The sequence below is a fragment of the Polyergus mexicanus genome, unplaced genomic scaffold (assembly GCF_030449975.1).
Source record: "Polyergus mexicanus isolate NDT 795.1 unplaced genomic scaffold, iyPolMexi1.0 SCAF_22, whole genome shotgun sequence".
NCBI lineage: Eukaryota > Metazoa > Arthropoda > Insecta > Hymenoptera > Formicidae > Polyergus > Polyergus mexicanus.
The window spans coordinates 2,722,720-2,736,769 of record NW_027223342.1 but is presented as its reverse complement, the minus strand read 5'-3'; the positions used below and the strand labels follow the sequence as shown (position 1 = coordinate 2,736,769).

General features: G+C 44.2%; 1 protein-coding gene across 4 annotated transcripts in view; it reads right to left on the bottom strand.

Moving 5' to 3' along the window:
- Window positions 1–14,050, bottom strand: part of LOC138942404 (zinc finger protein castor homolog 1) — a 174,561-nt gene that overhangs the window by 5,117 nt on the left and 155,394 nt on the right. For 3 of the 4 annotated variants that reach the window (XM_070312617.1, XM_070312618.1, XM_070312615.1), the window contains 3 exons: window positions 2,469–3,047; window positions 576–2,225; window positions 119–217 (listed from right to left, as the gene is read on the bottom strand). In XM_070312617.1, coding sequence (XP_070168718.1) covers window positions 119–217; window positions 576–2,225; window positions 2,469–3,047 — 2,328 coding nt within the window. The remainder of the gene's footprint in view (window positions 1–118; window positions 218–575; window positions 2,226–2,468; window positions 3,048–14,050) is intronic. The other variant, XM_070312619.1, reaches the window with a different exon arrangement.

The window sequence follows — 14,050 nt, the reverse complement described above, 5'->3', positions numbered from 1 at the left end:
GTGAGATCGAATCGGATCCTCGAGAGCGCGAGAGATAGCGATGAGGAAAAAAACTAATTTACCGATACGAGAACACTCTCACAAAAGCGCAAAAACTTGATACAAAAGAGGGACGAACCTTGGTGCACGGAGGGTCGCATGGATAGCACGACGCCCGGAAGTGCGGGTTCGCTCGGTGGTCCGCTGACCGGATAATAGGTGCCAGCCGCCCTCACCACTAGCAACAATCAACCAAACAACCAACACTTCAAATATTACCGCCCGCTATACAACCACCGTGTATGTGCAAGTATATATACATCGAGAGAGAATGAAACGATAAAACAAACAGTCTCGTGAGACAAAACAAACAATGAAGGAGTAGGCAAGAGTGTTCTACTTCAACAACAAATGCAAGATGTGACAACGTATAAATTTTTGTGCGCGCGATTACGTGCAGAAGAGCATGCATATGTACTCAAATAGCAGAAAAGTTTCTGTCGTGTTCTTTCGAAAAAAGTCACTACCAAACGAAACTTGTTTATAGATCAATATCGGAATCGGTACCGTTTCATGGCCCTTCTTTTTATACTTACCGGTAGTTTTGCAGCCATCGGGACTCGCAAGCTCGGATTCTTTATCCTCGATCATCGATCTGCTCTCCGGATCGCCCGTCATCAAGCTCTCATCGGGTTTTTCGATCAGATCGGCAGGATTCTTCACCTGGATCCTAGGTTTCGTTTCCTGGACCAACAACTGGGATTGTGTTTGACATTCCTGATTGCTCAATTCCTGGCCGCACGATTCGGCGTGATTGGAGTGTTGCTTCTCGTGTAACGCCATCGTCGAGTACCTGACGAACGAATATCCGCAATTCGGTCTGGTACAATGAAAGTGCCGATTAATGCGATTACTATGGCAGCCAACGAGTCGACAATCGACCATCTTGTCGTAGAAAGCGAAGCCCGGCGGTATGTCGACGTTGTCGTGAAAGTCCTTGCTATGCATGAGCAATTGATCCGGTCGATCGGTAAAGAAATGGCATCGTGGTTGCGAGCAATGATGATGCCTGATCGATCTAAGGATGCAGGATATGTCCGGGCATCCCTCCGGATTGTAGGTGGCGAATCCTTCGGGCTCGCCCAAACTATTCGAAGGCGATACGCTACCCTCTCGATCCTCCAGCAACGTATTCGATATTAAATTAGGAGTTTGCGGTTTAGGCAGCTTGAAACTCGTAAAGATTGCTTGGGGCGAGTCGTGTGTGTGGGTGGCGGGATCGCCGCCCGACCAGATTTCGATCACTCGATTCTTAGGCGGTCTACCACGTTTCCGCCTAAACATCGCGTCGATGTTCGTCAGATGGGTCAACGTGACGTCAGAGGAGAGGGCGTGCGAGGAACAGGAGAGATTTAATTGCCGGCTGTACTCATGAATTTTATAATGTTGCAATCTGCGGAACGGTTTGTCAGTGGAGAGTATTACCTCCCGGCAATTTTCCCAATTGCAATGATAATGCTTCTCCTTGTCCGCGTACGGACAATTGTCGTCGCAGCCGCCTTCCTCGAAGAAAGCATCCGTTATACGTTCCTGGGTCTCGTGTTCCTTCAGATGCTCCCTGACCTCGCGAGGATCCTTCAAGGCCGCCCCGCAGCGGTCTAATCCGCAATGATGATGCTCCCTAGCGGCGTTACAAGCGCATTCCGCAGTGGCCGGTATCAGATAAGCCAATTCGGTAGCGGTGAGTTGTTGATGTTGCTGCTGATGCTGCTGCTGCTGCTGCTGCTCGAGATTGACGGAACTTCCGCTGCTTGTAATGATAGTCGTAGGAGCAGTGAGATCTATAGCAAGGTCACTCCCGCTTTGAAAGGAATCGTCCAAGGAATAGTACGATGGTGAGCCCCTGCCCTCATTAGAGCTCTCGCCATTCAGACTTAACGACAAGCTTTGAGTGCTCAGTTCGTCCGGCGCCCATGATCCCGGTGGACGAACACCACCCACCGCGCTGACTTGCTTGTACTTCCGATAAGCCAGTTCCGACTCGTGACGCTCGTGTTTCCGCTTGTGCGAGAACAGCTGACCGGAAGAGTGCAGGACGTAGCTGCAGTGCGGCCGTATGCAATGAATATGATTGCAAACCCGCGAGAATCGGCACTGTTCGAAGGGACAGGCCTCCGATTTCATGAACTTCTTGAAACCGTCGCGTGATAACTGTTCGTCTTTGATGTGGTAAGACTTGTGCTTATCTAAAAAAAAGAAAAATAAATAATGGAAACTTGTCGATCAAATCGTGCAGACCTGAAAGGAGAATAATGTAACGAGATATGTTAGGTAAAAATTTATTGTAATGTAAATCGTTCTTCCGAATAAAAATGTCGATTTTGAAACGTTCAACGTGCGTTAAACAAAAGTTTTTGATGGACAATAGCTTCGACTTAGAACGCAAAGTCTACATTAATCATGCGAACATCAATCGCCGTCTTTCTCACCTATATCGGCCTTATTTTTGAACGTGTATCGACATCCCGACCGCCGACAGTGAAAGTGCGTGGTCCGTTGACCGGCGAACTGACAATACTCGGTCGCACAATTCTCGGTGGCCCGAAATCGCTGAAAGCCCTCTTGTATGATGGCCGAGTCTTTGCGATGATAATTCGCGTGCATCTGCACATCCGACGTCGATATGTATACCTTGTCGCAATTCTCGTGGATGCAGTGATAATGGGTTTGCTTCCTGTTATGCGGGCAGGCTCGGCCGGGATGCTTCTCCGAGCAATCGTCGGTCGGCGAGTATCTCATGAAGCCATGCTGCAGGGATTCGTCCCTCTTCTTGTGCCACTTGAAGTGCCTGATCATTTCCTCCTTCTTGACGAATACTCGACCGCTGCAGTCCAGACAATGAAAGTGCTCCCTACAACCCAATTCCTTGCAATATGTACTGCCGCATTCCTGACCGGATATGTATCTCTTCACATATCGAGAGTAATCGATGGTCGGTTGGGAGACCGATGTCTTGGCACCGCTCATCAGAGAATCCGCTACCGGTGACATACTCTGCCTCAGCAAAACTGTAACAAAAGCGAAAAGAAAATTTTATTTATCAAACTAAATCAATGTACGTGCAAAATAATATATTTTCTTATAGAGTTGTTTTGTGTATTAAAAAGAAAACAACATAATTGAATATAACAAATACATGACAAAATTTTTTATTTTTTTTTCGAAATTATAATAAATAAATATATCTATATATGTGACATAATTTTTAATTGAAATACTGCTATTAACATATTTGCGAAATGTTAAAAAAAAGTTTATACGTTGCGTGTTGCATTTGAAATTCGAAACACGATCTTAATATGGATTACAGCTGTAACAAAATAAAAAGAAAATTTTATCTGTCAAATTAAATCAACTTTTAATGTCAATGTATGTACGAAATAATATATTTTCTTATAGAATTGTTTTGTCTTTAAAAAAATAAGATGAATGAAAAGAGCAGCAAAATTTTCTATTTAATTTAATTTATAATAAATAAATATATACGTGTTGATATACAATTTTAATTCGACACGTCTTGCATTTCAAATTCAAAGCTCGATAAATCTCGATGGATTACAGTAGGCTGCGATAGAGGATACAGCAAACTGGACAATCCAGTCGATCGCTGGTACGTTATTCTTCGCTGGTACGCGTCTCTTCACGGGCAGCGTTCCATCGTTTCACTTTTACCGACCGCGTCTTCCGAATCTCGCTCTGATGTCCCGGACAATACTCCGGGTTCGCATTCACATCCGCCAGAGGAGAGACACGCGTACATCGGAATGACTTCTGATATATATACCGAGAATTATGAACGCACCGTCGTTCGTCGACCTACGGCACTCTCCCGCGCCCGCGACCGAAAACTGGTTGTCCGTGCCGCGAGATAAGAGAGAGGGCGAATAAAAAAAAATAAAAAAAAAAGAGAGAGCGCGGGAGGGGAAAGAATGGTCGGCGTAAAAAAAAAACTATCGGGCCGATCGCAATACGCGTATGCAAAAAAAGCGCGGCGTGGCCGCGGGCGAGGAGGCGAGGACGCGTAAGCGTTTACCTCGACTCGTGGCTCGTTCGTTCGTTCATAGCGCTCCTAAAGGTGGGTATACACTTAGCGAACGAACAGCGAATGCGAGACGTTTCGAACGTTTTTCTCGCACGAATTGTCTTTGATGTACCGCTTCATGAGGGAATCGAGCCGAATGCGAATCGAACGTTCCGTTCGCATTCGCTTTGGCGTATATATCTGCTGAATGATAAATAAAGTTCGTTCGCTAAGTGTATACCCACCTTTAAAGGCCGCTTGAAACGGCCGCGGCGCGCAAGAAAATATTGAGCGCGAGACGCAATTCGGTTGATCAATCGTCGCTCAGGATGGATAATTATCTCCCGAGGTGATCTAATGCGGGCACGAGAAAAAGAAAAAGAGAGAGACGAAAATAAACTGTACCCTTCTCCTTTTATTCCGCCTAAACGAATAATTTTACAATTAAAGCTGTCTCTCTTAAACCGATGAATTTGCATTTCTCTCTTTTGCCGGGGGGGGGGGGAGGGAAAGAGTTTAAATTTTATTTTCCGCGAACGCAAAAGTCGATACTTTGATATCGACAATTAAATAGCACGAAATATGATATAAATAATTGTACGGTAATTTTAGACATCGGCGAATGAAGGACGATAGAGTTGAGGCCCCCGATCGAATATTGGCCCCTCTAATTCGTTCCCATATCTTCTACGGATAGATCTCTGTGATCCATCGAGATCTATCCGTCTTTGTACTCGAAATGCACAGGAAATGCAATTTTTATATACATTACGTTAGGTTAATTTATCGAACATTGCGAAATCGATTACGGAACGGTAATAAATCGCATCTTCTCGGGATCCTGGGAGTCTTCCAATCCCATAGGCATTTATCCCATAGCCGTTCGGTGCACTTCTACCAGGACGAGGTCGATTCTCGGAAGTGTTCACGTGCGCGCACGTTTGAATGCCCGTGCGTTCGGGAACGAGTTTAAAAATTGTCGAATATTTCTTGCGAAGGGGTCCCGCGCGCGGGGCGAGGGATTCCCCGCTCTTCGCGGTGGTATACGTGCCGTCAGGAGCGAAGGAAACGCGTCGTACATCGGTCGCCCGTGCGCGTTTCTGCGTATGCGCGTACGGAAAAAAAAAAAAAAAAGAGAGAGAGAAAGGGTTTTCGTTCCGGGGAGAAAGAGGGAGAGAAGAGAAGGAAGACGGAGAAAGAGAGAGAAAGAAAGGGAAAAGGGAATTCGGCGAACATTATTCTCCCGCGGTATCTTTGGATAGACGGAGGACCTCCTCGAATTACTTTTACCGAGAGTTCCCATATATATATTCGAATATTCGGATCGTTTCCCTCGACGAAATCGAACGGCAAAAACTTCGGCGAATTTAATAATAATGAAACGCGTCCGTGTCGCCGGATACGCCGCCGGTTACGCGCCGTTGCATAACGCAACGTCGGCATTACGGCCGATTAATTTATCCTTTGGCAGTGTAATTACGCAACGCAGCTGCGTGCCACCGCCGATCTCTCGCGCGGCCGTTCGTTAGGGTCACCTTTGGCTTTCCCGCCGCGAGAAATTATTGTTTGCACAAATTCATAATCCGCCAGATCGTGCCGTCGTCGTCGTCGTCGCATTTACCGGGTCGAAGCTTCAAGCGCAGGCAGCAATCGAGAAGTGCTCCTCTCCATCGGGCCAAGGTCTACGTACGCGTCGTAACGTACGTATTAATCGGAGATAAATATTAAACAGCTCGCGAGCGAATAGATACAGACGCGAATTAATTATGCGGGATGATTGACGTTATCGCGTACAAATTAAAGCGATAGATCTCACCGAGCGGAGTAGAACAATTTGCTCCGTTAATTAATTTTAATGTAACGCGTTAATTGAAAAGTAAGAGTGCTTCAAGTTGGCGTGATTCTCGTAGGAAAAAAGTTAAATTTTCTACAAATTTCTTCCGTCACATTATTCCGATTATGGCGTCGCAAAAAAAAAAAAAAAAAAAAAAAATGCAAGATGATCTAAGGTTTCCCTTTGCATAAAAAGGGTTATACCACCCACGCGCGGTTATCGATGGCACCGAGTGGAGGAGATACAACGAGGCGACGTAACGAGACTTTGAAAGAGCAAATCTGAAAAAATATGTGAAACTCCGAGGACGACGCGACAACCGAGATTCCCCCTCTCCCTTCGCATCCACAGCGGCTTTGAGAGAGCTCTCGGAACCTTTTCACATGTTGTGTATGTCAATTCTTAGAGCTGCTCGGAGGGGAGTGGGGTGCGAATCGCTGAGAGATGGAAGCCACACGAACGACAATCCGAGAGGGGCGCGGGAGAGAGGGGGAGGGAATTTAAAATTTTCAAAAAGACCCGAACCTGAAAAGACCCCGTATTTCAGGGTCGTCGGGGCTCTCCTTTTTTTATCATTTAATCCGTGGGCCAAGCGAATAACCCTTTATATGGTACACGCCACGAAGGTATACACCGTGTGCCGAAAACGGCTGCTGTCTCCATCGCGCGCTCACGTGTACCAGTCTCGCTGTCTCTCTCTCTCTCTCTCTCTCTCTCTCTCTCTCTCTCTCTCGCGCGCGCGCGCGCGCTTCATACGTACTTACACGTGCGCTTACGCGCACACGCGCACGGGGGGGGGGGGTTAACGTAACCTACGAAACTGCATGTTTGGATAATGCGTGGAGTGCCCGCTGCGCTCGCCGATTCGTCGTCTTAGCCGCGACGATCCCCCATTAAACGCTTTTTCTTCTCGAGAGGCTCTAAATACCGACGAAAAAAAGAAAAAGAAAAAGAAAAAGAAAAAGAAAAAAGAAATACACAGGCGCACGGGAAGTACTACTACCGGGCGTGCCCCGTCTCCTCCGTGCGCACTTTCCTCCTTCCGCCGCACCCCCCCCCCCCCCGCCCCTTCCCCGGTCCCTCTCGCCGAATCGAGGCTCGTTCGCAACCCTTTCTCGATGGTCCTCGTAACGACATTGTTTCCGGAAAAATGGCTTCGCGAACGGGAACCGCCGACCAGATGCCATTTAATAAGCCCGAATCAACGTTAGGGTACTCGATATTCCGAGTACTTGTGCCACATGGCGAGCGAACTTAACAGGCCAAATTTCTCGTCCTTATTGAGAGTTTCCAATAGGCGACAATTGCCATAAGTCACCCGTTTTAAACAAAATATATATTTGAAATAACGGCCGATATAAACATTTGATTTTTTTGCAGTAAAATTTAAAATACATCATATATAATATTTAACGCCTGTTATCAAAATAAGTTTTGACATACATAGCTCTATAATAAACAACCAACCATATGTGTATATATCACCGATATCGATCATTTTTATGAATAAAAGTCAACCCCGTCGTAAATGATGGATTTCTAGCGTTCGTTCGAATGTATGTTAGGAGTATATAGGCGCCAGCGTCAGCGGGGACTCGTACAAAGGGAGACTACAGGGGAACGTGTGGGTGACGAGGGGAACGTGAGGGGTAGGACGAGGGTAGAGAAAAGGGGAGAGAAAAGAGGAGAAAGTGAATGGAAAGAGACGGGAAGAGAGCGGCCGACGCTAAACTATTCTAAGATCCGCAAGAGTGTCGCGAACTTATTGTCTCTCAGCGAACGCTCGCGCGACGATGTTATTTCTGTCAAAATTACGTTACGGTCGCTATTCTCTTCAGCTCGTCCCATTGCCGCCACTATCCGTTTAGCATTTTCCATTTGCATGCATGATTCATCCTTTCTTGTCGCTCTTCTTTATCCCTTTGATTATATCTCCGACGTTTTTTTTCTCCCCTTTTTTTTCTTCTTCCCGCGGAGTAATAATCTTCGAATATTGAGATTAAACTATTATTACACGAATTGCACAGACGACGAATGCATGTCGTAATACCATCAAAAAAAGAAGATCTGCTTTTTTCAACCTTTTTCTTTAACCGCACGAATGGCTAACAAAGATATGGTCCGTCTTGCGAATCTTTTAGCGATAGAATTCAACATGTCAAACAAATTTCCATCTTTCGTACGTTATATTCTTGAAAAATTTGTGTTTTCTCGATAAAAAAAATATGCTAAAATTTTCGTGTTAATTTAACATATTGCTGTTGCGTTCAATCGTATTCACAAATGTTGAATTGTTAAAACAATTTTTAAAAATTATAAAAATGACACAATTTGCACATATTTTTCAATTTTACACAATAGATATGTTTCGCGTATTATTAACGATAGGATCTGTTGAAATTTATAATAAAACATACATTTTGTATTAAAATATTAACAATAGTATTAGTGTCGCATTATTCGACACATTAAACAAAAAAAAAAAAAAAATATATATATATATAATTAACAAAAATTTGCGTGAACCATTTGAGATGTAGGGGCCGGGGGGGACGGGGGAGAAGGGAAATATATATTAAATTTAAGCCAAATTTTCCAGTAAGTCATCGCGAGGATTATAATCGATCTATTATTGTTATCTGACATGACAGAGATTTAATTCAAAATACATTTCTAGAATAATCGGCGTCACGAAGAGATCGCCGTCATCCGTTTAGCACCTTTCCCGTTGGCCTTTCTTCTTCTTCGGTCTATCCATCTTCTTATTGTCCGACGCGTAGAATCATTCGGGACGAGAATAAACGTCGTTATGGCCGTTCTCCCATTCGTGGTGAACGGGTTCATTATAATTAGTGCGCCCTCTTTACCGGGGGAGATGAGAACCGGAGAAGGGAATGATATACGGGACGGACTCGACGTCGGCGCCGAATCATTCTGGTTCTACCTCGTTCGATTCTTCCATATATATTTGCGCGAAATAATCTTCGCAGCTGTTCGTTAAGCTCATCGATTGATTCGTCTCGTTTCCAATCCCTTCCACTCCCGAGGAAAACACTATCGTCGTGTTCTCTCGGGGATGTATGTATATCATCTTTCGATTCAACTTTCATTTAAATTTTACGATAGGCATAAAATATATATATATATAGAAAGAGATAGAGAGTTAAAGTGCTATATATATTATAGCTACTCGTAAACTCCTGGAAATATTTGACAATAGATTTCTGACAGATTCCTTTTCTCTCATCCAATCAACGTCAGCAGCGCAGTTGGCCGTCTTACGCAAGTCGGCGATCGCAACGTGTAACGGCTTTAAGAAACGTGTACGCGAGTATGTGTTTTTCCTGTCAAGCGTTAAACAGATGCTGGGGCAGATGCATGTCCATTGACGTGACGATACGCCATCTCAGGGGGGGGGGATTTATCATACAAGCGACAATTTTATTCCCTTGCAAATCCTTGCGACGCCGCATTATTATTCATCACGATGATAGCGTTATTTCGAAATCGGGAAGGAACATGCGAGAGGAGCTTGAGGATCTTTTCATCTAGGATCTAAGGGGGCTTTCGTGTCGGTGCCCCTCGTATTAAACATCGTTGGATTGAGACACGCGTTGGCCTTGCTTTCGTTTTTCCTTATACGAGGGCACGTTTGTTAATATCGCGGCACCGGTATCGCTTTACCCATAGTAAATGAACGAAGAAGGGGGCGGGGCGGGGGGAGGGGAGGGGGGGTTGAGGAGGAGAGAAGGGGGGATGAAAGAGGGGGTTCACCGGTCTCTCTTTCTTTAATCCGGGCTCGCCCTCGTCCCGCCGGACGCCGTCGCGTATAGATTTTTTCGGGGCAGTATTACACGCGTACTACTTAATACACCCTCTTACTCTCCTTTCCCCCTTTCTCCTTGGCCCCTCGTGCAACCCCTTCCTTTTTAGAACGCCGCGAACCCTCTGCGCCCTTACTTATAACGGGCGTGTTAAATTTAACAAGGGGACGACGCGTAGCCGTGCAAAATATTTCGGGCACAAGTTTTTAATGCCCGGGGTTTAAATAAAATCCTCGCTCTACTCGCGCGTATAATGTAACAAATTTTATTTTCGTGATTATCTTGAAATAATGTATAAGATCCCCCCGTTACAAGGAATTTTTCTCACGGCGTAGCGTTCAATTCTCCGATCGCACGTACGCAAAGCTTTATACGTAGACACCTTACACGCATAGATGGATGATTTTTAATAATGCTATTGTCTCTTGTTATCGGGAATAAAGATGCGATTCGAATTACGTTGTACTCGGCACTTTGTATCCCTTCTCTCTTCGCATGCGCATAATTCCCATCTCTCTCTCTCTCTCTCTCTTTTTCTCCCGACCCCCCCGCCGGTTTTACACTAAACGCACTTACGTAGGAAGCGCAAAGTTTTTACGAGGGGGAAAACTCTCCGTGTGCGTTTTAACATTTTAGGCCCGATATATATAAGCGCGCGCAATCTATCCCCCTCGCACGCATTGCACGTGTATGTACGCGCGCGCGCGCGCACAATTTCTCCCTCCGTGGCCCCCGAAAAATAAACAGAATCGAACCCTTTCTACAAATTCAAATAGCCGGAAAGGAAGAGAGGGGGAGGGGGTAGGGGGGAAACCGCGCCGACTCGTTCCTCGCGATCCTCTCTCTCGCTCCTCTTTGTTCGACCTTTGAAAACTTTTCGGCAAGCCCTACCAAACACAACTCGCCACGGATCGGCGATCCGCTGTCAAAACAAGAAATTCGATTCCCGTGATCGAGAGAGAAAGAGGCTCTCCCTCGCTCGCGCGACAGATCTTCATTCGGCGATTTTTCCGGCGCGAGAAGGGGGAGGGAGCGGGGGGTGGGTGTGTGTGAGTGTGTGTAACGCGGTGACGATGAAGAAATAAAGGGGCTCTTCATCGGGGAAATGCTGTCGATAGAGTAGAGGCCGTGATGAAATATCGGGAATCGATTACCCTTATTGGTGGTTAAATAAGATGAAAGGGAAGCGATTTGTCGCAGTAATCGATAATCGTAAAAACGTCAACGCAGCCGAGACTAAATTATGACGTACAATCGAGACGAGCGTTCTTCGTTGAACAAAATTATCGGTATTATCATTAGAAATATATTATTAAGCTCGGCCTGATCGCGACGACTCTCGACCGATGATCGCAGGCTATCGTCTCTTCGCCCGCTTCTGTCTAACCGACATTTTTATTTACGACTGTCAGATTAATAATGTTCACGTCGGGACGTGTTAATGATCAATGTAAAAATGTCCCTTGTATATTTGTCTCGCCCGTTGGTCGTATAATCTTTTAGTACCCGCGGCTGCGTAAGACCAGATTAGCGTTAATCGTTTCGTGTGTTAGCTTCCCAAGAGAATTAAGTCCTCCTTTCGCTCGCTTCGTTCGGCTTCGTTCGGTCCGCGATTGGCAAAACGCGCGCGCGTTCATCCGTCTTCATCTGTCTCGAATTTGAAGCGGCGACGATCATCGGTGGCAACCAGTGGTCGGTTATCTGTCCGCGTTAATAATGGCCCGCCAATAAACAATTCCGCGAGCGCGGGGGGGAGGGGGAGAGGGGGAGGGGAATTATGGGCGCGAGAGACAGCCGGGTTCTCTCTCAGTTTCATATTTCTCCCGCGGGGTGGAGGAATTCTTTTTTCCCCGTTCCAGGCTCGCGCCATGAGAAAGGCGCGTGCACGGGCTCGTTGAACGAGCGGCTCGTTAACGGAAATTTACGACAAACCGAGCGCGCAACGAGCTCGCTCATCGTGTATGTATACGAACTCGCGCCAAGCGCGCGTATTTGCGAGAGCCGTCCTCGATGCCTCCGAGTCTGCGCGTCGATTTTTCTCTCATCCGTGAGAGTACGGAGGGCATTTCGAAAAGTTTCACAGAGTATTCCGTGATTTACGAGATCGCGTATATCAATAACTTTGAATATTCTCGGCGGCGCGATTGTAGCGACTGTTAGAGCTTAACAAGGCGGTTAGACGACGAGCGTATAACGAGCGCGGGCTACTATTAACCTCGCCGTTATTTTGCGTCCACGTCTGGGATCCGTTTACGAACAATTGCAAGATTCTCCTCTCGCATTTTATTCTCTCGCGAAACGTCAATTGGCATTCGCCAATCTCGCTCGCGGCTCTTTATATATACAGGTTGTCCCCAATTTGAATGGCAAAACTTCAGGAGCGCGTAGGGGACCAAAGAGCTAAGACAGAAAGTCCTTTAGAGGTTTGCTCGTTTTTGCTTCATTTTCGAGAAAATCGCAAAAAAAGAAACAAAACAAGTTTTCGTTTTTTTACTTATTTATTCGTGTTATCGTCTATTTAATGCAGATATTGTTCAAAATGTTGCCCTCCTGCAGCAATGCGAGCATTACATCTAACACCGACCTTTATTAATTGTAGCTGGACATTGTTCTAGTGATATTTGGTGCCCTGCGTCTATGATTCGGTCTCTTAATCGCTCTCTTGAATCGATCGGCACCGTAAAGGATAACATCAAGTGTTTACATATGTAAGGAACCTTGAAGCGGAAAGTTTATTCGGTACCGATCGACTCAAGAGAGCAACTGACAATGAGAGATTGAATTTTTGCGATTTTCTCTAAAATGGAGCAAAAACGAGCAAACGTCTAAAGGACTTTTTGTCTTAGTTTTTCGGTCCCCGACACGCTCTTGAAGTTTTGCCATTTAAATTGGGGACACCCTGTATATATACACGGTTGAAATATTTGGCTTAAATTTGGGTTGCGAAGAGAAGTAACATCGTTGTTATTTCTTTACTTTTACCTTTTGTGTTTCTAATAAAATACATTAAAATCATCTATTAAGAATATGATATCACTTTCTTTCCAATCCAATAAATTTAACATATATCGCATGTCCCAAGTGGACCACGCAAATCTTTTTGTTAATTTGACATATTAAATATGGATATGTTAAGCGGTGACACCGCGTTAATATTTCAATACAAAATGAACGCAAACTTTATAAGAATTTGAAATGAATTTTATGTAAATTCGATATATTTTTAATAATAATATTAAATTGAAAAAATATTATTGACAGTCTGTCGCTCTTACTCCTTATGTAGAATAAAATCAACATTATTTTGACAAATAAATCCTGTCGCTAATAATACGGAATATCTATCGTGTAAAATTAAAAATATGCATTGTGTGTTATTGTTACACTTTTATCAGTAGTTTTAATAATTTAACATTTCAGTTCAATCGACACAACAGCAATATATTAAATTAACACATAAATGTATTAAATATTTAACACAGAAATTTTTACCGGCATATTTTTTAACAAGAAAACAAAATTTTCAACAATATATATATATATATATATAAGTTCCATTTTGAAATTAGACCACAATGAATTTAACAGTAAATGAGAATTTGAGGATGTTTTATGAAATTCGCAAAAAAAAGTATCGGATTTGATTATCGATGTGAAATTAGAAATTTCATAATTTATTTATTTATAATTATCTTCTCTCTCTCTCTCTCTCTCTCTCTCTCTCTTTATTCTTTCTAATAATCTGCGCGAGCTTAAATGTTCCAAAAGCATGAGTCTTCAATTCACGCTTCGGTTCGCCGATCGGCTATTTTTCAACACGAGCATTGGCAGGCCGCACGATTTCGAAAGACCGAGGGTCGTCCGACACGGACAGAGTAATTAAATTTAGAATATTTTTTAAATTTCTCCGATTCCACTCGCATGATTTGGCACGCGTCGCCTATCGTCCTCGCCTCGTCGCGCGAACAGGCAAAGAAAGAGATGCGAAAGAAAGAGAAAAGAGAAAAAAAAAAAACAGGCGCTTTTTCCTACGATCTTCTTGCGTTGGAAAATTCGCGAACAGGGGCGTATCGATAGATTATCAATACGCGTGCAATCTGGGGATTCTCATCGATCAAAAGTATACGCGACATGCAAAGCGGAGCGCACATGCACATATTCTTGAAACATATATATGTATATCTTCGTAAAAAATAATGAAAGAATAATGGATGATACTTGATTTTTGATATAAAATTTTCCTTATGTAAATATCACAAGAAGAAAACGCTAAGTTTAAATTTATCATCCATATTATATAAACATAGTTAATAAACTGTGTGAAATATTGGT